The sequence below is a fragment of the Anas platyrhynchos genome, chromosome 1 (genome assembly GCF_047663525.1).
Source record: "Anas platyrhynchos isolate ZD024472 breed Pekin duck chromosome 1, IASCAAS_PekinDuck_T2T, whole genome shotgun sequence".
Taxonomy (NCBI): domain Eukaryota; kingdom Metazoa; phylum Chordata; class Aves; order Anseriformes; family Anatidae; genus Anas; species Anas platyrhynchos.
Window position 1 is genome coordinate 65,122,732 of NC_092587.1, and position 26,297 is coordinate 65,149,028.

The 26,297-nt window shown below is 50.8% G+C and overlaps 1 protein-coding gene and 1 long non-coding RNA gene across 5 annotated transcripts; one reads left to right on the forward strand and one right to left on the reverse strand.

The window, feature by feature from the left end:
- Positions 1-4,156: 4,156 nt before the first annotated feature.
- Positions 4,157-25,354, forward strand: LOC113844904 (uncharacterized). Of its 3 annotated transcripts, XR_011810324.1 has the most exons (7): positions 4,157-4,645; positions 11,441-11,536; positions 20,806-20,883; positions 22,003-22,113; positions 22,751-22,864; positions 24,941-25,069; positions 25,165-25,354. It is a non-coding gene; the product is annotated as an uncharacterized lncRNA (long non-coding RNA). The 3 variants fall into 3 exon arrangements; XR_011810323.1 differs by having other exon boundaries at positions 22,751-25,069; XR_011810325.1 differs by lacking the exon at positions 22,751-22,864.
- Positions 6,816-23,213, reverse strand: ADA2 (adenosine deaminase 2). Of its 2 annotated transcripts, none has more exons than XM_027466482.3 (9): positions 22,901-23,213; positions 19,926-20,151; positions 13,722-13,932; positions 12,086-12,213; positions 10,915-11,005; positions 10,476-10,584; positions 9,548-9,705; positions 8,479-8,681; positions 6,816-7,588 (listed from the first exon to the last, which is right to left on the reverse strand). In XM_027466482.3, exons 1-9 carry the CDS (start codon positions 23,211-23,213, stop codon positions 7,480-7,482), a joined length of 1,548 nt encoding a protein of 515 aa, XP_027322283.2. In that variant the 3' UTR covers positions 6,816-7,479. The 2 variants fall into 2 exon arrangements, with proteins under 2 accessions (XP_027322283.2, XP_071896111.1); XM_072040010.1 differs by lacking the exon at positions 6,816-7,588 and adding an exon at positions 7,669-7,838.
- Positions 25,355-26,297: the final 943 nt, after the last annotated feature.

Below are 26,297 nucleotides of genomic sequence, written 5' to 3' on the forward strand. Positions count from 1 at the left end.
TTACAAGGAAGGCCGCCCAACAGGCCCAAGTGTTTATTTTTAAACTGCCGCGGAGGGAGTTTGCCAGCGGTCGGGCACAGGCTGAGCCTGGCACGCGTGGCAGGGGCTGAGGGCGGCCAAGCACCGCACCCCGCAGCGCCTGCCTGGGCTGCCGAGCCCAGCACTGCCAGCACCAGCAGGCAGCCTTTACCCCGCTTGTCCCTGCACTGAACACCCAGCCATGTAATTTTCCTTCAAGAAAGGAAAATTTCATCGGCAACGCTACTAGGTTTTGCATGTTACATGTGGGCCCTTTGATTTCTTCTACGGGCGCATCTGGAAAGATCTGTGTCCCCTAACAGCCCCAGTGCCCCAGGGACTGGCTGTCTGCCCTTCTCACACCAGTCTGCGGGGGATTTTCTTCCTCTCTCTACCCCGACCTCGGAGTTTCCCCCACCCCCTTTCAGAGCTGGCTTTAAAGACAAGCAAAACAGCCAGTTGCCCGCAGCCTTCTCCTGTGGGTTCCTGTGTAAACTTTGCAGCTCTGTTTTCCCTGGACTCTTAGCCCTGTCATCACCCCCCCTCTCCCACCCACCCCCTTCTTGACCTTCTAACATCCCCCTCGAAAGCAGCCCTACCTTCAGTCTCTTTTCTTACTGCAGAGGCTCTGGTGGCCTGAGCCAACCCTCCCCCCAGTTTATCTCTTTTCTTTCCCTGCTGCAGCCTGCTGCTGGAATGATGGACAACCTAAAGGTTGAGAAAATACAGTAAAATGCCTTTCTTATCCTGTAATGACCAAGGGGGAGGACACGGCCTGATAAAAATGACAAGCCAGAAGAATTGCGAGCCAGACCCTTCACCTGCCTCTTCCTCAGCAGACAGAAAATGCTTGATCCACTTGCCGTGATTGCAACTGCTGCAAGCCCGTAAAGAAAGGAATTAAGTACTTAGCCGATTAAAGCTACAAGTTTCTGGCCAAGGAAACGTCCTTCTGCTACCTGTAAGAAGACTGTTTCAGAGACCTGCAGGAGAAGAACCTAAAGCAGGCTGAGCAGCAGGAGCTTCTCCAGCCTGGTGTTTTGTGGCAAGATAGAGGGCTTTGCACCTGGCCTCTGCCTGGTCCCACTGCGGTGACAGAGGCTCACATGACGTATAGCCCCAGCGGCTCGCTTAGGTATACCTCTGTTTTCAACCAACTATTTTACTTCTCTGTTTTTGTTGGCGTGATTTTTGACGGCAACCCCTAGTGCTGGATCAGCCGTTTCCTGCCAGCGAATGAGCAGAAGGTAAACATTTCATTTACTGGAGTGCCCCAAAGGTGGTCTGAGCTGCCATGGAACAAAACAGCGACGGATTTGTGACAGGGTGTGCTGCTAACAAAGCTCCGTCCACCTCCCCTTTGCACAAATCAAACCTGAAGAGGCCACAGGGAGTGACTGATGGGGGAGGGAGCAGGCATAAGGCTTGGTATGTTCCTCTGACCACTTGAAGTAAGCAGTACGGGAAGTTATGGGGATTTTCTGCTCTCCTTCCTTGCTCCTGAGCCCAGATGGACACAGAAGGGAGGCTCTGTCTGACCCTTTAGCTCTTGCTCTGTTCGGTGCAGCCTCCCACCACCCTCTTCCCTCCTCCAGACCTGTTCATCCCAATGCCTCCCTCATCTCAGTGTTTATCAGGTTCTCTGGCTGGCCCTTTCTTCCCATGCCCACCACTAGGACTTGGGCAACAGAGCCCCAGGCTGTACCACGTAGTTAGCAGGCATTTGTCAGCTTTGAAAAGAGTGGGATGGTCGCACAGTATTTACTCTTCTCCTTGTTTTCATCTGTTAAAATCATGCTAAGAGCAAGTAAAATGACCTGCAGTGATTCCTTTTAGCTGCTCATGCTGTGGCTACCACAAATATGGTACAAAGCCATAACAGGAGGAGGTGGCACAGGCAGATCACATCCATCTGGTGATCTCTGTATGAAACTGTGGCCCAGAGCTGAGTGCAGCTACCTTGTGGAGTGGGGAAGGGTTTTTGGGAGGTCTGTGTCACATCTCTGCCAGGTGGCTGAGGCTTAGCTCCACAGTGTGTTAGCCCTGTGGGTCAAATTGCCCTTTGCACCACGCCACAGGCTCCCTTATAATCATACTGCACTGGGTGATGTGAAACATCTCCCCTTCACTGCACATTCCAGAATAAAAATTTAACATGAAGTACTGGTATTCCCAGCACTTCTTGCCACAAAAAAAAAAAAAAAAAAAAAAAAAAAAAAAAAAGGAGAGAGAGAATAATGGAACCCAATAATGGAAACAGGCTTAAAGATTTCAATAAATCTTATGTTCTGAAGGAAATGGGGAAGAGAGCATTATGTGTGATCTATTTGCACAATAAATGTGATCAGGGAACTAAGGAACTAAAGTACTGAGAGTAAGGAAATGGACTGGCAGCAATTGTAAGCTTCCTTACAATGTTGCTGCAAATTGTAAAAACTGAGTCTCAGCCAAGTCCCACAGCCAAGTTTGCCCTAAGCTTTGAGGTTATCTGAATGGATTCATCTTTCTTAACTGCAGCAGTCCAGCCTAAGTCCCTCCTTTTTTGCACACCTAGAGTTGAAGAGGTGAGGATGCAGTCTGGGTTTTGCTGTTATCACCTTCCTCTGAAATATGTCACAGCCCTAAGAAGAGTTGATCCCTAGCTGTAAAACAGGCCAGCCTTTCCTCCTGTCTGACTCTCTACGGCCCTAAAAGTGGTTACAGCTCATCTTCCAAAAGGACTCCAGGGAAGCCTCATGCCCTGTTCAAGCAGAGAAGTGAGGAAGGCTATACCAGTGGAGTCAGAGACCGTCATTCACTTTAGGTTCACATTTAAACATAATTGATCAGGATGGGAAAGTTTCTTCCATCTTGCTAACCCTCATACACCTTCAGCAGAATCAGGGTCACAAATCTGAGGGTAGGCCTGTAGGGTCAGGTTCCACCTTTCTAAGGGCTTCATCCAGAGGGACCTGGACAGGCTTGAGAGGTGTGCCTGTGTGAGCTTCATGAAGTTTAACCAGGCCAAGTGCAAGGTCCTGCATCCAGGGCAACTCCAAGCACAAATACAGGCTGGGCAGAGAATGGACTGAGAGCAGCCCTGAGGAGAAGGACCTGGGGGTGCTGGTGGAAGAAAAGCTCACCATGAGCCATCAATGTACGTTTGCAGCCCAGAAAGCCGACCGTACCCTGGGCGGCATCAAAGCAGTGAGGCCAGCAGGGCAGGGAGGGGATTCTGCCCCTCTGCTCTGCTCTGCGAGGCCCCACCTGGAGCCCTGCGTCCAGCCCTGGGGCCCCCAGCACCAGGACAGGGACCTGTGGGAGTGGGCCCAGAGGAGGCCACGAGGCTGATCAGAGGGCTGGAGCACCTCTCCTCTGGGGACAGGCTGAGGGAGCTGGGGGTGTTCAGCCTGGAGAAGGGAAGGCTGCGGGGAGAGCTTACAGCGGCCTGCCAGTGCCTAAAGGGGCCTGCAGGAGAGCTGGGGAGGGACTCTTGGTCAGGGGGTGCAGTGGTAAGACAAGGGGGGATGGCTTTAAACTAAAAGAGGGTGGAGGTAGATTAGGTGTGAGGAAGAAATGCTTCACTCAGAGGGCGGTGAGGCCCTGGCACAGGCTGCCCAGAGAAGCTGTGGCTGCCCCACCCCTGGAGGTGCTCAAGGCCAGGCTGGATGGGGCCTTGGCCAACCTGGTGAGAGGGGCCCCTGCCTATGACAAGGGGCTGGAACTAGATGATCCTTTATGGTCCCTTCCAACCCAAACCATTCTATGACTCTTCTGCAGATCTCTTCAGACTTGTACAATCTGAAACCCCCAGTGACTTCTGTGCTGTAATCCCAAACATCACCCACTGGCGGTTCCAGATTTTGGGCCATCTCACGTCACAGCTGCTGATGCCAAGTAGGCGAATGACCTAATGCACGACAGGCACTTTCTAGGAAATTAATACTGGTTCCAATAAGTGTTTGGCAAACAGAGGAGCTATCCTTGCTGCTAACACTTGCAGGTAATGAGGGAGAACTACAGGTAAACAATAGGCCACCAGTGCTTCAAGCCATCAAGAGACTGTATGCAGGATCAGCTGAAATGTCTCTGATGTGGAAGAAAAGGAAGAGGCACAGGTCAGCCTGTGCTAGGGAACTCAGCTCCTCCCACACCAATTCTCTAATGATTAGCTTCACCTTGGCAGCATAAAGGCTTGACTAAGGGAGAAGCAACACATGGTAAGTACAAGATCTTCTGATCACATACAGCACAGCTGAAATATTGGGAGGGGACACACTCAGAGGGACTTGCCTTTAGGTCACTGGTTAGCAGCCATCCATCCTACCTGTTTGCAGCAGCTTTCCTCAGCAGGATTACACATACAGCATTTAGTCAGTCATTGGTTATTATGGGGCTGCAAGGAATGCCCACATCAGGGACCGAGCTCTGCGTACTTGAGGAGGGAAGGTGAGGTGCTTTTACACTGGCTCCTCCTCCAGTATAAAGCTCATCCCACTACCAAATCTGCATCAAGGCCCAGGGAAGGCTTGCCAGCAAAGAGCAGCTGCTGGCAGATCAGAGGAAGGTGTGGATCGTGTGGGCAGGGAGCTGGAGTGAAGGCAGCTGTGGCTGGAAGGAGCAAGCAGCGCATGGCACTGAGTCCGAGGTGTGTGGCTGCCTTCTCACTTCTGCTTCCTTTGTGTTGCTGGTTTCTGCAATCCATACACCTTCAATTTGCTGTGTCTTTTTGTTGCTTTTGCCTGGGATAACCAGACACAAGCTTACAGGCTGCGAAATGTGGGCAATTTAACATTGGGCACACAAGGGATGCGCCGACTGTGCAGCTTGATCCACTTCTATTGTGTGTACATTTGTCTCCTGCTAAGGTGTTTTAACTGAGGTTGGTGGAAATAAGCACTGTGACCAGGCAGCTTGGGAAAATTAGCAGGAAACATCAAGAGACCCAATTTGCTTAAGATGGTCAGATCAGGAAATGACAGCCCACATTAAGTTTTAGGCTCTGAGGAAGGGACATTTTGACACCGTTTCCCACAGCATTCTCCTCAAGAAACTGGCTGCTCTTGGCTTGGACTGGCGCACGCTTCGTTGGGTTAGAAACTGGCTGGATAGCCGGGCCCAGAGAGTTGTGGTAAATGGAGCCAAGTCCAGTTGGAGGCCAGTCACTAGTGGCGTCCCCCAGGGCTCGGTGCTGGGGCCGGTCCTCTTTAACATCTTCATCAATGATCTGGATGAGGGCATTGAGTGCACCCTCAGTAAGTTTGCAGATGACACCAAGCTAGGTGCGTGTGTCGATCTGCTTGAGGGTAGGAAGGCTCTGCAGGAGGATCTGGATAGGCTGCACCGATGGGCTGAGGTCAACTGTATGAAGTTTAACAAGGCCAAGTGCCGGGTCCTGCACCTGGGGCGCAATAACCCCAAGAAGAGCTACAGGCTGGGAGAGGAATGGCTGGAGAGCTGCCAGGCAGAGAAGGACCTGGGAGTGATGGTGGACAGTCGGCTGAATATGAGCCAGCAGTGTGCTCAGGTGGCCAAGAAGGCCAACGGCATCCTGGCTTGTATCAGAAACACTGTGACCAGCAGGGCTAGGGAGGTGATCGTCCCCCTGTACTCGGCTCTGGTGAGGCCGCACCTCGAGTACTGTGTTCAGTTCTGGGCCCCTCGCTACAAGAAGGACATCGAGGTGCTTGAGCGGGTCCAGAGAAGGGCGACGAAGCTGGTGAGGGGCCTGGAGAGCAAGTCCTATGAGGAGCGGCTGAAGGAGCTGGGCTTGTTCAGCCTAGAGAAAAGGAGGCTCAGGGGTGACCTTATCACTCTGTATAAGTATATTAAAGGAGGCTCTAGCGAGATGGGGGTTGGCCTGTTCTCCCATGTGCCTGGTGACAGGACGAGGGGGAATGGGCTAAAGTTGCGCCAGGGGAGTTTTAGGTTAGATGTTAGGAAGAATTTCTTTACTGAAAGGGTTGTTAGACATTGGAACAGGCTGCCCAGGGAGGTGGTTGAGTCACCATCCCTGGAAGTCTTCAAAAGACGTTTAGATGTAGAACTTAGGGATATGGTTTAGTGGGGACTGTTAGTGTAGGTCAGAGGTTGGACTCGATGATCTTGAGGTCTCTTCCAACCTAGAGATTCTGTGATTCTGTGATTCTGTGACATCTTTTGGCATGAACTTCTGCAAGTTCTCCCTTAGCAGATGCAAACCAGGGCAATTGCACTGAAGTCAGACAGATGCTAGTCAATCCTGGCTGTGTGCTTGAGCTATGTGTGCTGATGGATTTTGTTGAATTTATTTAGACCCTGATTAAGATTTATTTATTTATTTATTTATTTATTTATTTATAATCTCCCTGAAATTAGATTTTTCCCTGATGTTTTTGAGCTTGTTAAGCAAGGGAATCTGCTTGTCTAGGCACTATTTATCATGCAGCTGCTGCAATACCTTTTTGTGAAAGAACTAGTAACTACAAAGGTCTGAGTGGATATATTGGATATCCATAGTGTGAGAGTAGTTCTCCGCCAAGGTGAGCATCTGTCTGATGTGCTGAATAAGGGCACGTTTGAGTGCTGATCTAGGCAAAAAAAGCTGGTAGTGGAACCCCCTAGAATCAAAAGGTGCTTCCTATAAACAGAGAGGCTTGTGTTAACACATCCCAGGGCAGGATGAGAGCTTAATTAAGCTGGATCTGGGAAGCCAGGGAGGTTTTTTTCTCAGCTGAAAAGTGTTTTAGTTTCCCCGTGACCAGAGGACAGGAAAGGATTCAGCACAGGGAAAGAAAAGAAAAAAAAAAAAAAGAAAAGAAAGAAAAGAAACAACTGTCATAGAATAAGGCACCTCTTTTTGGCTTTGTGATCTCTGTGTGACCAAGCTTAGACAATCTGGGAACATTTGTACAGGTCCATCTGCCTGTTTCCAGCCGTAGTAGGTCCTGAAATAGCAGACATCAGACCTATGACTGGTTCTTCGACCCAGCAGTGCTATTTTGGCAGCAGGCCCAGGGTTAAACATAACAAGAGTCATTTTCAGTCCTTGCTCTCCTGAAGGTCAGTGGCCCAAATGGCTGGATGTTTGTCTTAGCTGTTTCCGGACAAGGTCTGCATTTTGTAATGATAAGGCGAAATTCAGAGATCCTCATGTTGGCAGTCTCCCACTAAGTCTAATTAGAAGGCATGTTTTTCCTGAGTAAGGATGTCAGGATTTGGTCATTGGCAATTTTTAATTGTTTTGACTATTTTGAGCAGTGTATTCTGCTGTTGTTGTTACAAAGGCTCTCTGCTTCATTTCACCTCCAGTCCCAGACCTTCACAGGGTAGTGCAGCTCATTCCTAGCTTTAAGCCTATCTTACCTGAGTCACCCATGGCCAGAAGAGACTTAGGGGTTTGTTCATCTGCTCAAGTCACATGGAAAAAACAGGCTCCCTCTCAGCAATAAGCCCGGCTCACTCTGGCTTGCCAAATGCCTTCTGAGAGGGGTCTCCTCCCTCCTAAAGCTCCCTCAAAAAGCTATCAGAGAGCTCAGCCACAAATTGGTCCCATTTTTTCTGCCAGACCTCTTTGGCCTTGGCTTTCTCATCCGGTAGCATGGCACTGTATCTGTGAGGAGAAAAGCCTGTATCAGCCAGGAGATGAGGGGGCAGCTATTTCAAGATCAGTGACCACAATGAAAAGGCAGGAAGCAGCAACAGATTAACTCTTTCAGGACATACCTAGGCTGCCCAGAGCACCACCATAATACAAAGAGCCTTGAGCATCCCAAAGTACCAACAGCTACTGAGTCCTGCACCAGGAGAACAAACCAGCTCAGCCTCCTTAAGCTGGGGGCTCGCAGAGGAGCACCAAGTCCCTAGTATAGAAGAAAAGTCTCTGCTGTTGTTTGAGGCACCCCATGGGCTTGGTCCAAATAGGTAAGAAATAAGAGTTTTTGTTGTCTCCCTGGCCATGCAGGGATTTGGGATTGTCATGGGATTTAGCAGACAGAACTCTAGGAATGTGGAGAGAAACCCTGGGCACCACAGCCAAATTATTTGGGGTCATTCATAGATGTCTGGGTAAACAGAAAAAGTGGTTAAAGGTACCTGAACTACGTGCTGGTAAATTGTTTTCCTGTGTTTCCCCAGTGGGCCATGGAAACACCAGGAAATGTCAAATTTGGGCAGAAATAGGCAAATGGTATGAGGACATAATACTTCTCCCCTGTGCAGAATCAGACACTGGAGGCAACTTTGCAAGGGATGAAAAAGGGGGAGAAAACTGAGACACCTGGTTAGAAAGAGGTGCTCAAGGGCATGGACACAAGAAGAATCTGGGGTCCCTGTGTCCTGCTCTTGGAGAAGATGCACACAGAGGAGCCTTTGGGTAAACAGAAGCTCAGCTCATATGGCAGAGGAGACTCTGCCAAAACACAAATAAGGTGGATTTTTGGAGAGCAACCTCGTGTTCCCCTTAGCATTGCTATGGCTAGATGAGAGGGATGAGGGACTTACTTTATGGAGTTGAGCGCAAGTTGTTTTAAGGTCCTCAAGTCAGCATCCATCCCTCCGATGCCCATGAACACCTCGTAGAAGTCATAAGAGACACCCTTCGCCCCAAAGACAGAGGGATCATCGGGACTGATCACAATGGGGTGCCCTTCAGCCATCAGGCTGGCTGCGGGGTGGCTCCTCAGGTCAGATACCAACAGCAGGACCTCGGTAGGGAAGGGCAGGAGACAACATCATGTCAGGTTATTGCTGTAGCCACGCTTGCATTACAGCACCTATCGCACCTTATGCCTGCTATGGCTGCCTGGGCCAGCAGGTAGTCATTTATGGGGGGAAAGAGTCAGCAGAGGGCTGTTGGAAGCATATTAGGGCATAATGCCCTGAACTGCTGCAGGAGGAGCCTATTTTTCTCCCCTGACTATACAAGGAGATTGGTTTCTTAAATTAATCACCTAAATCAAGGCCAGTGGGGCAAATAACATCTGCTTATTTATAATAATTTAACTGAGCATTTCAGTAGTGGTCTCCTGTTTCCATCTCTGTCCTGACACAGCCCAGGGTGCCTGGAGCTGGTATCAGGGTTTGCTCCCTCAAGGCCCACCCCAGTGCTTCTCTGCCCCACAGCATCCATCCTGCTGTGCCCAGGGGACAATGTGCACCACGCTAATGTGCTGAAAAAGAGTTCCTCCTGGCTATGAGTTCTACAAAACCAGAAGGACTCTCATTTGCTATCCCAGCTTCCCAGCCTCCAGCCCTCCTGGTTTTAAAGTGTTTTCATTCTGTTCAGGCACCTCCCTGGCTCTGGGCCTCGTGTTCACTGGGGAGGACTGCCTTCCCAGGTTTCCCTGGATAAGGGAAATCATTTAAATGATTTTGAGCTAACTGGTGTTACAAGCCCTATACACTTGCAGCGTGCATCTACGTAGCAGACTGCAGCGTAACGTGGGGCAAGGGAAACTGAGCCAGCCTGGGTGCAACAAAACATCTGGCTGCCCCCCAGCTCCCTGCTCCTCCTCACTGCTAAGGCAGATCCCATTCCAACGTCCCAATCCCAAAGCTTTTATCAACATACCTGGTTGGAGATGGGACAGACTTCTACAGGAATATCCCTCTTCAGAGACAAATTTTTGGCTATCGGGTGTTTAATGAGGGCAAGTCCATGGCCAATCCGACTGGTATTCAGCAGCAGAGCATCCAGCACATTTTTGTCTACAGAGGTACCCTGCCAGTCTGAGCAAAGACAGACGAGAATCACTGCAGTGCTGTAGGGAAACACATCTTCTCAAACTGCTAAATGGTTTTGTTAATATGTGTCTCAGTTGCAAGGTGAGAGGATTGCTCGTGTTCTGAGTTCACTTTTTCAGTGAAATGGGAATTCAGATCTGCCCAGGACATTGCTCACCATGGAGATAGCCACTCACTCACCTAGCTGTAGGTGTCTGCAGTGTTGCTCTTGCAGCTAAGCTAACCTTGCTGGTCTCTGCTCACAGTCAAGGGAGAGGAGTAATAATTTCTGAGGAATGGCTTGTGCATTAGATGGAGAGGCAGCATACCTGAGAAGTGCCTGTTACTCAGCATGGCTATAAAGGGAACCCAGGGTAACTAGTTCAGATTTAGACATTTGCTCTGTAGATGTCAAAATTTAGGAAGAATAACGTGCTAGTCAGACATAACTGTCAGGCATAGTTAGGAAAAATCCCACGTGTATGGACTGAACTATGTATTGGGACCCACAGCAGCAACAGCTCTTGTAGCATGGCTTCATATTACACATGGGGCAAAGATGCTGACCAACATGAACCCTACACTCGGGAGCAGGGAGCAAGTAGGGGAGGCAAGCAGGAATGCTGCAGCAAGAAGATGATGCGGGGAGAAGCACAGGGAAAACAGACCATGCACCCCCATCGTCTTGATATGGCCAGGCTCGCTGCTTCTGTGCTCTGCAAGGGTTCACCTCCTACCTCTGTAAGCAATAATAGACCTTGAGTCCTCATGCTTACCAGTCTCTCCAGCATGGAAAAAGAATGGCAGGTTGAACCCCAGGGAAGATGGGATGGTCAGGGCATCCTTCAGCTCCCACAAAGAATGACCTTCATCCTCATTGCCGACCTGGGGAGGAGACAGAGTATTTTTGAACAAGCTCTGGAATGTGGTGGGTCTTAATGTGAGAAATCACTGCAGAGTGCCAACTGCATTGAAAGTACAAAGTTTTGGGTGTCGGATAAGGGGGTGATTATTTGAGGATGGGGTAGTGGGTTTTATTTGTTTTTTGGCTAATTATTGCCAGCAAAATCCTTAGCTAGAGGATTTTTGATTTGTCCACACTGATCTCAGGACAGCAGCAGCAGATCTGTCTCTGCTGTAACACATGCCATATATGCATGTAGTTGTATTTCACCTCTAGGGGTTAACTCAAAGCCACGGAAGAAATCCAGTTACCAGGTCGAAGCCTGCCAGGGTGTCTGGGAAGCGGGCTCTGAGTGCCATGGCAGTGACGATGGCTTCTTTAATCTGGGAAACATTCAGCATCCTAAAGAGCAAGAGAGAGAAAGCAGTGCAGAGGCTCGCATCCCCAGGCCTGCCTTCTTTGGGTTTGTTTGAATTGCGAACAGGGGCCCTCAGGGGTATTTCCAAAATGCAAGTTGCTCCTGAATCTGACAGCCAGCTTCAGGTCTCCAGAGTAACGGCAGCCGAAAATTGATATTATGAAAGGAAACCCCTGAATGACCAGGAAATGCCTGGCTAGACAATTCAGTCACTCGAGGTGAGGCATGCTTGTCTAAGACTCACTGGCTTTCCCATACACCAAGCAGGGAATGCAACAGCGTGGAGAGAAAAAGTTTCAATATTTTTTTCCTCTCTACCATTATGCCGAGGGGTGGGACAGCCGCTGCATTTCAACAGTGTGTTAAATTTAGCTTTCCCCCAGCTCTGTTGGACTTGAACATCACAGCGCATTTTGCAGGCAGGCTCTGTCCATACCCAAGCCGGCCAGAGGCAAGCCAGCTCTGAACTGGAAACCACGCCGTGCCGAGCCAGAGTGAGCAAGTCCTGCTGAGAGGTATGTTATATTTGCTCAGGATCACCTCACATGACTTTGTGGCATCTGGCTGACTTGGAGAGCAGCCTTGTGCCTGCCCGTGAGCAGCAGCACGAACATACCGTACAAAGGCTGCCGGGGGAACGGCGTTTGCAGGGCCCCCCGAGGATCTCTGCAGTGCTCGGTGCCCGTGCTCGGGCACTGCTGTCACTGCCTCAGCTCCCACCAGGAGGGCGAGCGTGTCTGGGCACAGGAGCTGGGGCAAGCAAAAGCCTTCCCCTTGCTCGTTCCTGCACTCAGGGGCTTGCCGTGGATGTTCATCTCCTGGGCACACGCCATGAGCTGACCCTGGTCGTTTCACACGTACGCAGACGTATATAGATGATTTCTCACCCCCAGCCTTTACCACGTGCCAGGGAAATGCTTTAGGAGTCAAAACCCCAGGTGTGACAACATGCACAGGCATGGCTAAGCAATGGTAGCGCTTCCAGCCCACCCCTCAGAAAACTGCTTCTCCTGGCACTGCCTGGACACCTTTCCCACCACCACACAGTCGTGCTCAGCCTCTACCTGTGCACCGTGAATATGATCTTTGCCCCGAGAAAGTCGGGGTGCTCCTCCACAAAGCGCCGGGCCACCTCCCGATATGTTGCCACCGACCAAGACTTATTGTGCCGAGTGCCATCCAGTTCGTACACCTGTAGGACGAAAAGCACGTGGCAAGCAGGAGTTTTGTTAGCAGGTGGGAGAAAGGAACTGAAGAAAAACCTCAGAGAAGCAGTGCTCTGCAGTCCTCGCAACGGGGCAGTAAAAAGCAGTTAAAACTGTTCAGGACGTGTTCTTCTTGAAGCATTTACTGGCTGGCGAGAAGCAAGGAGCAATTTTCCTGTCTAGAAACACTGCAAGAAACAAGTTTCCCCATGCTCAGACACGGCAAGCAAGCGCCCTTGAGTACCCCAAGGAGGCTGCAGCCTCTGCCCCGTGTCCATATCAGATGCTGCACATTGCCCAGCCACCTGGCTGCTCACACATGCTCCACACCATGCAGGAGGAGAAGAGCAGCCCCCGGCTGTGCAAGGGCTGAGCTTCAGCTCCAGGCCAGGGCTTTCTGTCGGTCACTTAGTCTTGCCACAGTTTCCCAGTTCTCTGGCTGCAAACTGGGGAAAATAATCATTTTTTTAAGCTCTGTCTCATCAGCTTGCTTTGCGAGTTCCTCACTGGCAGGGCTACACGCAGAGTTTTGCCTGCAGGGTTCAGACCCTACATGCCCCAGCTGATACTAACCCACGTAGGCCCTGCCTGGATCCATCACGGAGGCTGAAATCACTCCATCCCCTCTCCCTTTGTCTTTCTCTCCTTTCTTTCCCCTATTTCCCTCCCCCTGCACCCTTCAGCGGTCTCAGCCCACCTTCCTGCTGCCCCTGGGGTGCTGCTGCCTCGCACTGCCCCTGGCCAAGCCCCTGTGCCCCGTCACCTCCCGGTGTCCCCTTGCCAGCGCCCAGGGCCACAGGGCAGCTGCAGATGATCACAGGGATGTTTCCACCCCTGCCGCTCATGGGAACCCGGGGCTTTGCACAGCTGAACTTGCAAACACAGCTGGGGCCAGGGGGCTTTTCAGCAATGTTTGCTGTTTTGCGCTAAATCCCAGCTTTCGTTTACTTTGGTGACTGCTTCTGGCGGGCGTTGCTGCAAGGCGAGCTTTTGCAGCACTGGTGCTGTTGTCCCAGCCTCACAGAGCCCCCGTGGCCACGCTCCCTGGCTTGGAGCATCCTGGTCAGAGAAATCACCCCGAAATAAGCTGTAGATTTAAAACAATGCATCTGTTCCAGGCTCAGTCTCTGCTCCAGCTGGGAGCTTGCTCCCAAGCAGGTACAGCACAACAGGTGGTTCTGGCGCAGACGAGGCTGAGGTGCATCTTCCCAACCAGCAAGATTAGGCACGGCTCCCAGCCAGGTGGTCCAAGGCAGTTTGTACTGGTGCCACAGCCGGTATCTTCCCTAGCCGTGAAGAACAAAGTGTCTCTCGCTTTCGAGCCCTTGAGCATGCAAATCTCCAGCAGAGACCTTTGAATACGATCAAGCTTTTCCAGCGTCCTTACAAGGCAAGGTATGCAAACATCCAAAAACTGAATTCAAGCTAGGGCTTGAGAAAAGTTTGGGAGAAATAAGGATTTAAAGGAATACTAGAGAAGCCAAAAAATACATACCGGAGGCAGGATAGCTCTTATCTCCGCATACTGTACGTTATCCTCATAGAGCTCCAGCAGCCCCTGGTAGAAGTAGGCCTTGAACACAGGTGCATAGCAGATAAGTCCAGAGGCAATGAGAAAGACTTCTTCAAACCTTTTCCAGATGAAAGTCTGGGAAGGGTAGGCCAGCTCAGGGGCATCCGTCACCAGAGTCAAGTTCCTCATCAAGCTGCAGAAAAGGGTAAAAGGAAGAGGAAGAATAAGGAGAGCAAAGTTAACTGGTTTTCAGCATGCAAAAAGGCACCGGCTGGCAGCGTGGTGTTTGGTACAGAAGGAAGTGGGATTCCTCGAGGTCGCTGTGAGTTTTGCTCTTGGAGGCCAAGCTTGGCAGATGTGACACTCTCCCATCTGCATGCTGTGGGGTGAGGTGGGGCAGCAGTGCCCAGCTGTGCTCAGGAGGGACGTGTTCTCAGGAAGCACTCAGGTCATTTTTTTGCCACCTATATTTACTTCTCATATGGCTGGCACAGATAATACCTCTATCTCTGACAGGTAAAAAGCCATAGACTACATGTCGAGCTACAAGGCAGGTAAGACTCGATGTTCAAAGTGCCCACCATTTTGAGGACAAAATCTTGAGAAGTAATGAGACTTAGAAAAGCAAGCATGGTGTTTTCATACCATAAGAATTGCACTCTGCTACCCAGCAGTATTCTTAATCCACAAGCAGGCTAATACATTACTCCTGCAGACAATATATTCTCCCAAACATTTTAAATACATCTAAGAGATTTTGACACCCGTCCCTCTGTTCACCACTAAGCAGTCTCCAGGAGATGCTAGGGCCAGCACCAATGTGATTACTAACCTGTAACTCTCCCTGGTATCTTCATCTTGTCAAAAAGTGTCATCTAACATGGACAGAGGGGAAATCAGAAGTATTTTCCCCCTCTCCAGTGAAACAAACCTGGCGTCCTGCCTGCCTTGCTGGTAACTTCCTCAGGTTCATCTGCTGGGAAACAGCAGGTAGGAATCGCGGGTCCTGGCTTTCCCTCACTGGGATGGAAACGTATGTGTGTCCTTCACCGAATCTGCTGGTCTGTAAGTCTGTAAGCCTCTTTAAGAAACCCTGAGAGGCAACAGGTCATTTTATCAAGCCGAGTTTCAGGCAGGCAGCAACTGCAAGACCACATGGTTGCGGGTGCCACTGTGGTGACAGCTTGTGTTCAGGACAGGGCAACCACACGGCTGTCTGCTGACCAGACATAGCTTTCGTTCCATGCAAAGCATTGCCTCTGGCAGCAGCTCTCCTCCACTGGCCACCCAGAGAAGGGTTTGTAATAAGTTTCTCAGGCTGGGGGGCAACATCTGAATGGCAGAGCAGGGGGTGATGAAATTCATTCCTGGGTGGACAGCCTGAAGCCACTGCAGCGAGGTGTGGAGCTGGATGCTGGCAGGTGGGTGGGCCTGCAGGTCTGACCAGGCCTGATGTTTATCTAGGCTCGAAGGCTAAGCCTGTTCAGATAGAAATGCCTTTGGCCACACTTCATCTTTCGTCCAAGTCTGTTGTTTCCCTTGATAAAGCTACTGATCTTTAATAATGTTTGGTGTTTGGAGTCTTGCCCCCCGTCCTAGTGCCGTGCTTCCTCTTGCTATACGGGAGATGTGGGTTTTTTTTGAGCTCTTATTATCTTGTTCCAGAAGGCTTCTGTGGATGGGATTAAAAACCTCTCTCCCACAGACTCAAAATGTGACCTGGTCCAGACCTGTAAACTAAGACGTGCCGGGCAGGGGCATCCCTTTTGCGTCCCTCCATCCTGACCAGCTTCCCCAGCACCTGCCTGCGGGCTGCAGCTCCCCTCCCTGCGGGCCCTCTTCCAGCAGCTGTAGTTTCATTTCTTCTTCACTCAGCTAATTTCTGTGCTGGGAACAATTTCAGAAACAGAACTGAACATAAGCAAAGATATTTGTTAAGGATGAGCTATTAAATGCTAGCCAGTGAGGAATTAGGAGTTTGGGTTCCCACAGCACCTTCAGCTCTGCCCTTCTGCGCATTACAGAGGGGTCTCTCCTGCAGTATCACACGAGGCTGGGCACCCCCGGATACTGTCCAGCAAATGATGCAACCCAATGGAGAAGCTCAGCTGTGTCCAGGGAGGGACAGGGTCAGTGCTCCATGCTGCTATGGCATGCGGCATCTCATCTGCATCGTCACATAGGGAGGGACACCAGCGCATCACTCCAGAAACCAGGAATGCGAGAGCCAGGGGCACCTCTGAGGAGCTTATCTGCCAGTAGCTTCCAGCAAGAGGGTGTGCTGGAGGAGATTTGGCGTGGGAAGAGCCAGGCCCCGCGGCAAGCCCCTAGGAAAACAGATGCAGCAGTGCCACCTGAGCCAACCATCCCGCTCCGCTCGCCCCAGCCCTGGCCGAAGGGGAGCTCCCCGCCGCTGCTCGCCCCAGCCCGCAGCACCGCGGGAGGAACCTCCCTGCAGGTCGGATCAAAAGGCCACACAAGCCCGTGCTCGCTGCCACACACAGCTTTGCCTCGGATAAGGAACGGCATCCAGCGGGGATCCCAGTGCTTTTCTCCCCGTATCCTCCAACAAGGAGCACGCACGCTGCTCCACGCCCTGTTTTAAACTCGAGCCGCATGAACACGAGGTTGTTTACCTAGCCCGTGCTCCTGGGCTAGATACAGCAATAAATCCCCGCACCACCCTGCTCCTAAAAGCACATAAATCAAACAACATTTTTTTATAATCCCCTTTCCTTTAAGACCGATTATTGATCCCTATAACTGTTGGAGATTTATTGTGTAGTGGTGATCCAGCCTTGATAACCTGATAATCTCCTAAGGGCTCAGGCTGGTAATTTCTTTGCCACAAGGAGGTCATGCAGATGAAGCAAAGCTTCATAAAGGCATTTCTGCTTATTTTCTGGAATGGGCCCTAGCCAGTGATCAGGTGCAGACTACAAATAGCCTCCCATGTCATGTCATATATGCAGTGAACAATGCTATTGCAATGCGTATGCCCAAAGGGGCACAACGAAAACGACCAGCTAAGGATTATTTATTTTCAACCATGCTTTTGCTTTTCTCTTTTCCTGCTTTCTTTTCTCTTTTGCTTTCGTGCACAATATAATGCAAAAGTGAACGGTTTCTTGTCTTGTTTTTACGGAGTATCTTTTTCCTGCTTCTTTTCCTATCCTCTATGGGTAATTATACCCCGCTCCTCGCCATAGTATCTGAATGTCTTCCAGTGGTGCATTAAATAGTGTGACTAACATCTGTCACATGTGGTTCATTCGCTTCCCCTCTCTCTCTCTTCCCCTATTCTTCTCCCCAAGGGGAGACTTGTAGAGGGAGCGGAGTGCTTTGTCTCTGTGATGGGGTTTTTAATATATTTTGTGCACTGTGCCTACTGCCCTATTTTCCCGTTAGATAAGGCAGTCGGAGGACACGGAGGGGAAGGTGGTGGAGGTCCACTGGTGCCTGGGGACTCGGCCAGCCGCAGTGTCAGCTCGCTCGCAGATGACTTCATCCTTGCGACAGGGAGCGCTGCCACCGTGGGAGCTGCGCTGCGGGGCACGGCCTCCATCCCCGGGCAATCGGGGCAGGGGTGGTTTTACAAATATCTGGAGTGTCAGCACTGCTTCCCTTAAATATCGGGGGTCACGCTTATTAGAAGCCCTCGCTTTAGAGGCTGTGGCAATTATGTTGCTCCTTGAGGAAAAAAACGGCGTTCTCCTGGATCATAATTGGTGGCCAAGTAAATAAGTGAGGATTTTTTTTTTTTAACTCTCAGAGCAAAGTTTCCTGCCTTTCTCTGTCTCCTAACCCGTGGTCTCTTGACTCTCTTAATAGCATCCTTTTGGAAGGTTACCAGTAAGAGGATACTCCAGGGCCTTGGCCCATAGGATTTGTGTTTTGGATATGAATGATAAAACCTTCTTTTGAGGCAAACGAACACAAAGACTTACTTCCAACACATGCACTCACATATACATATAAATGCGTGTGTTTATGTGTATATATATATATATAATTATACAAACAGCAAAAACGTGATGTGGTTATCTCCTTCCCTCTTGCCTTCCCAGTCAGGAACATGGTACGGTAAGAGAGGTGCAGCCCCTGGGAAACATTTTCATTGTTCTCTTCGTGTTTGCTGATCCACGCTATCCTGTTTGAGAACCCTTCCCTGCTGCCATACTCCCTCGATACTTCCTTGAAACCACCCAACTATCCATCCGTTCCTCCCTCTGACATCTGCTTTCTCTCAGCTTGTCAGTGCTCAAGGGCAAAGAGGAGCGCAGGAAAAGAGGTAGCCTGGGATGCACATGTTCAAGAGACTGGGAGAGTTTCCAGAAACTGAGAAGCAGAACAGATTGGGGCCGATTCCTGGCTAGAGACCTATTTCCAGGCAGCCAAAAAACATTCCTAACCCTTAGACTAGTACCCAGGGATTAGATGAAAATAGGAGGGGAAGAGCCTCAACGTGGCTGGTGTTCCTGTGTTTGCACATTATGTGCAATGACTCCTTTGCGATTCTGTGGTGAGCACAAAAGGGCAAGAAATGAAGGACAACATAAGTAGGTAAGTCTGAGCGCCCAGGATGTAAGAGATCTAGGTTTGTACTTCGCTCTGGAATTCATTTGCTGAGGAAAATCCATTCATTGTCCTTCGCCTCAGTTTCCCCTTCAGCCCTTTGTAAGATCTTTGAAGCTGTGTCTGTGTTGTGTCTCAGAAGTCCTGCTCTGACCTGTGGCATCATCAGATAAATAGTACAAAAGAAGAGGAATGGGATAACACTGCTTCTGTGAAGAAGTCACGTTCCCAAATAGGACTATTGGGAACAAAGCCATGCACAGCCCCACCCTCACAGGAGTACAGGTTGCCATGGCCTCTAGCCTCGGCCAGGAGGAGATGTCACACTACATAAATACAACCAAAACCAAACACAGCGATGGGTTGCTCCTGACAAGGGCCTCAAATGCCCAGTGCAATTGCTTGTGTTTTAAGAAAGCGAAGCTGTTTCAACATCTAATCTCTTGCACATTATTTATGGGTCTCTTGGTGGGGCTGAAGAGTGCTGGTGCCATGGTCTTTCCTCATTGCTCCCAGTAGGAATGGAAGGGAGATAATGGGCAACCGGTTTTCTCTTTGAAAGAAGTGACTTCTCGCTGGATCTTATTTCTTCCATCCCATGTCACAGCAGTAGTCCTCAGCTTCCCAGCCCGACCTCCTTCCTAGACCCGCAGGGCACGGAGCCCAGACCGCTTCCACGTGCAGGCGGTACCAGAGATAAGAGGTCTCAATTTAGAAGCACACATGCACGTGCTCTCACTGCACAGCCCAAACATGAAGTTTCTCTTAGGAAATGCCACAATTAGGGTCACCCTCATCACCTTCATCCCACCTTCTCCGTGTGTGTCAGCATCACGACACTGATTTAACTACCTTACACCACACGCTTTTTTTTTTTTTTTTCCACAGGACCCCAGCCCCCCGGAGCTCGGCAGACAGCGGTGCTCTCTGAACAGATCACAACTCAATATTTTTCTTTGTCCTCATCACTCAGTGTCTGACTTCATGCATTATTTAGTGCATGCTATCAAGCCCCCGAACGCAGCGCAGAACCACACGCTTCCCCCTGGCCTTTCAGCAGGGCTTTGTCACGGGATGAATGGCCCCTGGACGGGGAGATAGGGCTTGGTCTTCCTGTCACCACCGTCTGGAGGGGGAGCCAGGCTTTTCCCACCCACCTGCAAGTAATTAAATGCCGGGTGGCTGCTGGGCAGCCAGCTAACACCTGGTCCTGATAAAAGGCTGCCAGCAATTGGGGTAGGAGCTGCCTGCAGGGAGGGAGCTCCTGCAAGATGGAGGGTGGTGCCTTGGGGAGCAGTCTGGGGTGTGAGCTCCTAGGTGGCTCTGGGAGGTCTGCTCCCACTTAAACCACTGTCTTTAACGTGTCTGGGCAATGGACCACAGCGAGAATGCACAGAAAACCTAAATGCTTGCAGCCTCAAATTCTAGTGTCCTTAATGCTCCAGCCTTCAAGTTCTTATGCTGTTATTTGCTTGCTCTGTGTGCACAACTTTAATGGGGCTCCCTGCTTCCAGAGCAGCAAGCAAACGGGGGAGTTGGACCAGAACAATCCTGCTGGCCTGGCAGTGGTACCACAGAGTGCTGCCAGGCTCACACCTCATGCTCGCTCACCTGTTATCAAACTCAGTCACGTTGTGCAGCTGTTTTCGGTAGGTCTCCAGCAAAACCCACTCGGAGCACTGGGCTGGCACTGGGTGAGGAGGGTGAGGCCTGGAAAACCGAAAGCGAACGGTGCCTGTGCGGGTGAAGCACACGTAGCAGTCCGGGAGGTAGGTGGCATTGTGCACCAGCCAGTCCACGCTCAGCATGGCAAAGTCGTGCAGGTGTAAGACGGCACCTGGGGAGAGGAGAAGCGATCCTATTGAGACAAGGCGGTTGGATTAGAAGAAAGGAGGCGTAATGTGATGAAAGCTTGAGTTTGCCCAGCCCAGTGCATCTGGAGATGCTTCCAAATGGCTGTGACTGACCTTTCCCAGCAGAGATTGCCAGGGCAGGCAGAGCATGATGGCTCCCTGGGAGCAAAAGGGGGATCAATAGGGAGCTCTGCTTCCTGCTGGGATGGAAAATGCTCGTTCAGACTGGTGTTGCTGAGAGCTGGCTCCTCTGTTTTAAAGAGGTGCTCTCACAGTGAGCATCAGCCTACAAGGTGGGCCTGGGGCAAGCCTCTGCATCTTAGCTGGCTTGCTCCCAGCCTCAATTCCTGCATCTGGTCTGTGTCTTCCTTCCTCTCTGAAACTGTGGCATGCACCAAAATCACAGACCATGCCACAGTGGGGAACTGCAGTCAGATAGAGAAGTAGCACCCACCTCTCTCTCTTACCAAATGCATGTTTACTTAAATTTTGCAACTGTTGCTGGCCAGCACTGTGGGCTTTTGGGATGCTCTGTTGCTGTGTGGTGTGTTGGCCAGTCTTCCTGGCATAGGAAGCTTCTGCATGGTCACCTTCCCCAGCCCATCCTTTCATTTTGGTGATTTTTTTTTTTTTTTCAGAGATTTTTTTATGCCATTGGTGCTTGAACTAAATTTCTCCCTTGTAAAGGAAAGAAGTTGAGAACTCAAGCCTCACAGGTATGTGCTTTATTAGTCTAAGGGACATGTCATAATCTAAATAGTTTTAATGCCCTTAGGAGTAAAGGGAGAATATGACTAACAGGAACACTAAGTGCTGATATGCATATGACAAGACTCTAATCTACAGGAGACTAATTTATAGTGTCTATAATCTCTCACTGTAGAGGGTCTGACAGCTAAGATGCTGAGCAACTGTAAATGCTGCTCTGACCAGAGCAGGAGGGACAGGACGGGCATGCCACAGTTGTCTGGATCCTCCTACCACTTGCAATACGGCCCTTTTCCCTTTGTGAGGAGCAATAGAAATGGCAATAGTGCTTGAAACCAACAGTAATCCCTAGGAGCTGTGATCAAGACTGATGTCCTTCTCAAGCAATTATAAGGACGTGATCTTGGCCCTAGAAGCCTACAGTGCTTGCAAAGATTCTGAGAACTATTTTACTGCATTCTGGGTTGAAAGGTGTTAAATTCTTGCTTTGATTCCTCATTAGTATCAAAGATATCCCCTTTGAAGCAAAGAGGGAACTACTTTTCAATTCCTTACTCAGCAACAAAGGGATTCAGACAACTCTGATATCCTAATCAAGTATGATAACTGCTCAGGATGCTGCAGGTCAGGGAGCCTCATCCCACACTGGAAACTGGGAGGGAAAAGCTGGGTGGTAAGCAGGACAGCTCTTATGTGCTGGTGTCACAGCCTGGCAAATGGAAAGATCTGGCAGTCAGCTTCACCGTGCAAGAGTTTTTCAAGTGAGTCACCAACTTGTTCCCAGGCAGCCATGTGGGCAAGGTCATGGGACTCAGCATCTAGAAAGGGACCAACTGGAAAGGTGGATATGTTGTTCAGCCATATGGAGGTATGGACAGCTTTCACTGCAGCTGTCTCTTACGTACAGTTAAAGAAGGCACCTTGTTCAGTGCTTCTGTCTGAACCAGAGATGCAGAGGGAGAAAGCAGCCAGCCAGGAGTCAATGACTTTCTCCAGCAATTACCTCAACCTCTCCACTGAACTGCCAGCAGCTCAGACATGGAGACATTGGGCTTGCTGCTGCAACCCAGTTTAGGTGGTTTGGATTTGCACTTGCCTAAAACATCCTCTCCTCTCTCCCTTTCCAGTGCAACCCAGAGAAGTGAGCCTTTGAATGCTGCTGTATCCCAGGCTGCCTGTCAGAGGATGCACAGTACAGCGTGTTGAAGGCACTGGACAATCTCATGCTGTTATCGAAGGTAAATGGTTCCAAAATGTGTTTAAAACTAGTGTGTGCTGCAGAGTATAAAGACTCTTCTGGTATAAGGCACGGCAGCCCATCATCGCAGAGCATGCTGAGCAACGAGGGAGAGGCAAGGTCTCAAAACTAAAGACAGAAGGACTAACGTCTGCCTTTATAAGCAGAAGTCTCCTGCAAGTGCACAGAGCAGAGCCTGGTTAAGAAAGCTATTGTATTCTCATAGTCTTTTGTGTTGTATTCTGTGGGTCACATAACACAGGCTCTGACTTGTATTCAACAAGGAAAAATCGTGCAGTATTAGGGGCAGCACCTTCCTCCTCTAGTGCCTGCAGTCTTTCGGGTGCACAGAACCACCTGCGGAAAAACATGTTGGGGTATATGGCACTGCCAGCTGAGATGTGGGATAAGGTAAGGTTGGTAGCGTGGCTGTGGTGTGTGTGGATGAAGGAAAGGCCCTGGCTAAAACATGCTGAACAAACATGGATCTCTGTGGTATCTTGTCTTCACCTCCTCTGCCCTTGCCTCACTTTTCAAAGGCTGAAAGATGCACTTTGCAAGTCACACTAAACGTACAATTGCTGGAAACGTGTATTCATCCAGCCCACAGCCCTCTTCCTCTCTCCCCCTGCCCCCAGCTGAGATGCAGGGCTCTTCCTGCGACCCAGCCGGCACTACTCCCAGTCCGTGGGCTTGCCTGCAGAGGTCTGCTGCGTCTTGCTCTGGTGTAGGAAGCAGAAGGCAAGAGGAGGGTGAGTAAGATGAGCAACTGTTAAGGCAACGCCTACCTTTTGGCATGTGCTTCAAGATGCTGAACACCGCACTCTGGTCAATGAGGCTCTTTGCCCGAAAGAAGTGCATGCTCGGTGGGAACTGCCCCGTGTTCATGGCTGCTGCGACCTCCTTCTTCTTGAGGCTGACGAGCTTTGTGCTGAGCTGCTGCTCCTCTTTGCTCAGCACCAAATTGCCGCCTGTCTGGTGGGCTTTCTCCTCCTCCAGCAGGGAGTCTCGGTTCTCCCTGAGCGGGGTTGGAAGGCAGAGGGAAGCCAAATTCAGGAGAAGGCATGCCAGCCTTATGCTCTGCCCAGATGGAGGCTTCATCTTGGAGCTGCACCTGGTGTGTGTGGGGAGGGAAATCAGTGTGTTAGCATAAGCCAGGAGGTGACATCTTCCCAGTGACCCGCTGGCACACAGAACTGCTGGCCCAGCCTGCAGAAGTGGGTTAACTGGGTGCTCAGTGGGGGGAGCATCTGGTGGTGATGTCCCCAGTATGCAGGGTCTGTGTTCACACCCCAGTGATGCTGTCTGCGTGGAGCAAGGCTGTGGGCAGGGTGAGAAGATACAGCACGTCACACAGAGCTGCGGGGTGGGGAAGGTCCAGCCCTGGGAGCATCTACCCGGCTATCAGAGGGGTCAATCTGCAGGCAGAAAGCCCCAGTGCAGCCACAGGGGCATGTCCCTTCCTTGCTGTCCTGGAAGAAAGGGAGAATATGGGAGCAGTAAGGGATCACAGGAGGCAGGCACATGTGAACTTGGAGAGCTCTGCGCTTCCCAAAAAAGCACAGCTGCAACATAATCCTTCAATGCCAGGCTTCAGTGACCCTCCACGCCCATCCCTCCAGACCAAAGCGGGCTGGAAAAAGACTGACTGTTTTGGAGCTTTTCTGCATGTATCCCACATCATCTCCCCGCTTGCACGCATGCCCCCAGCTCCCAGCCTCTCCCGCTGGGATGCCTCCGTCCCGGGGGAGCAATCTGCCAGGCCTGGCTCTGAACCCAGAGCAACAGCCACCCCGAAAGGCGTTATCTTGTCCCTGGGCAGGCTGACTCACTCACAGACAGCTCTCCTGCTCCTCGCATCCAGCGTGCAGGCAGCAGGGCAGGGTTATCGTCTCTCCGGCCAGCCGGCGCGGCCACGATAAGCAGCAGGCTGCGTCCCGGCGAGGCAGCGCGCGGAAAGTTCCTCTTCCTGTGCTGCAGTTTCAGCTTGCTCAGCTTTTATTTACCCGCGCCCCACCCGCCGTCTCCCTGCTGCTTCATGAATATATAAAGAGGGGGGAGGCCGCGGGGAGGCCAGCAGAAAGCGGGGCGCAGGCGTGCGGCAGGCCAAGGCAGCGGGGTTGCCCACCAAGCTGCTGTAGCGGTGGGCTCGTTAACCCCTCCCTGCCAAGAAAGCGGGGCTGGCCTGGGCAGACCCTCTGCACACTATGAAATGCCTCCATGGCTTTTAAATATCCTCCTAGAAACTCTTGGACACCTGTTCCCAACACAGGGATATCCACCATGCTGCCCCAGCTTGGCTCCTCTGACCTAACACAGAGCGCCACGTGTGTAGTGCCAACAGCACTGCAAGCTGTACTCAATGCTTTTTTTACCTGAAAAAAAAAATATAATTATCTGCAAAAGTAGTTGTAAGTGATTTTGCCTGCTCTCTGCCAGCTGTGCGAAGCAGGCTGGCCTCAGCCCAACCAGACTCACCAGGGCTGCATTTGTCATGCAGGCTGGGGGGTGACATCAGGTGTGGGGGAGTGTATGCACTGATTTTTCTGAAAAATCCCAACAAATATTGTGATTTCACCATTTTATTTCGCGCAGTTGAATGGACTGAGCTTTAAAGTTATTTGAAACAGATGTTACATAAACAGCTTCCAGTGGAGAACAAAGTCCAGTTGGTTTAATTTAATCCAAATTCTACCTATTTTAATTTTTTAATAATAAGAAAGATATTGTAAGTCAAGAGCAATTGAAAGCAACCTGCAGTAATCAGAGACGCTGGTTCCAAGGCACAGAAAGCCGAATCCGGTCAGTAACACGTGCTGTTCCATCAGCTGGCACCGCTGCAACAGATCCAGTCACAGGGTGCACAGGTCCCCCAGCACCCCAGTGGGATGCCCATGATCTCTTCCTGCCTCTTCCGATCTGCTCACCCTTTGCTGTCATCAACAATAACCCTGATGGTAAATATAATAATAATAATAATAATAATAATAATAATAATAATAATAATAATAATAAATAATAATAACATGATTGTCTGTTTCTGTCCATGCAGTCAGAGTTTCGGCATGTCCAGAGGGTGGCTGTGGGGTGCCCCCTCCAGCAGGACAGGGTTTTTCTGGAGCCTGGAGGTGCTGCTGCTCTCCACGGGAGACGAGAGGAGCAGCAGGACAGCCCAGCCACTCGATGCTCTGCAGCCACCACCAGCTGATTTAAACAACCCAAGGGTGAGAGGTTTGGGGCAAAGGACGGGGAGTGGGAAGGGATGGTTTGGCAGAGACAAGTGTTCTGCCTGTAAATGCCTTAGAGGAACAATATAAAGGAAGGAAGGGAATTGCTCGAATTATCTCAGAGCAGTAAAGCCTGGAGCTGGGGCCATAAAACTAAATTCAGGCGAGGCAGTTGGAAAGCTGTCTGTGGTGAGAAAGCGGGCACTGGAGACAGGTTGCAGGGAAAGAGCATGGAGAAGGGTTAAAATGCCGTGCGAAGGGCCGTAAGCAGCAGTTGATAGCTGGGCGGCAGTCTTAGAAATGACTGCCAGGGCCTCAGACATTTGCCTGTTTTGCAGCAGAGGCTCATCCTGTCAAAGCGAGTTGGAGAAACAAAGCTGATGTCCAGTGCTAGAACACTTCTTTAATGGGGCTTAGCCACGTAAGCAGCCGCAGCCACTGCCAGGAGCGTGCTGCACAGATGTTGGAGCACTGCGCCGAGGAACAAGAAGGTGCTTGGGATGCTTCGCTCAGCCTCCCCGGGGACTGAGGTGTGGTGGGGGAGGGCTTGTCCCATGTCAAGCTGGGTTCAAAAGCCCCTCTCAAAGCTTCTGTGGGTACGGCAGTGTGAGATGCTCCTTAATGCCCAGCTGCACATCAGGTGCATGCGGGGCTTTAAATAGCCGGGGGCCACCACGCAGTGCTCGCAGTGAGTTCTCCCTGCTGCAGTTTCAATTCTGTACACCAACCAGTTTCTTTTAAACCTCCTGAGTGTCTTTGACGCTCTCCTCCCCCGTGTCTCCCCACGCTCCCTCCTGCACCCTCCCAGCCATTTGCACATCTGGCTGCTTGCTCCCACCCTTCAGACCCTGGGGTGCAGGCAGAGGGGAAGGACCACAGGCAGCAGCAGCGCTGAGCTCATGGACTTGTGCTTCCCACTCCATCTTCCAGCTCAGTCCATCACACAGTGCTTTGCAGC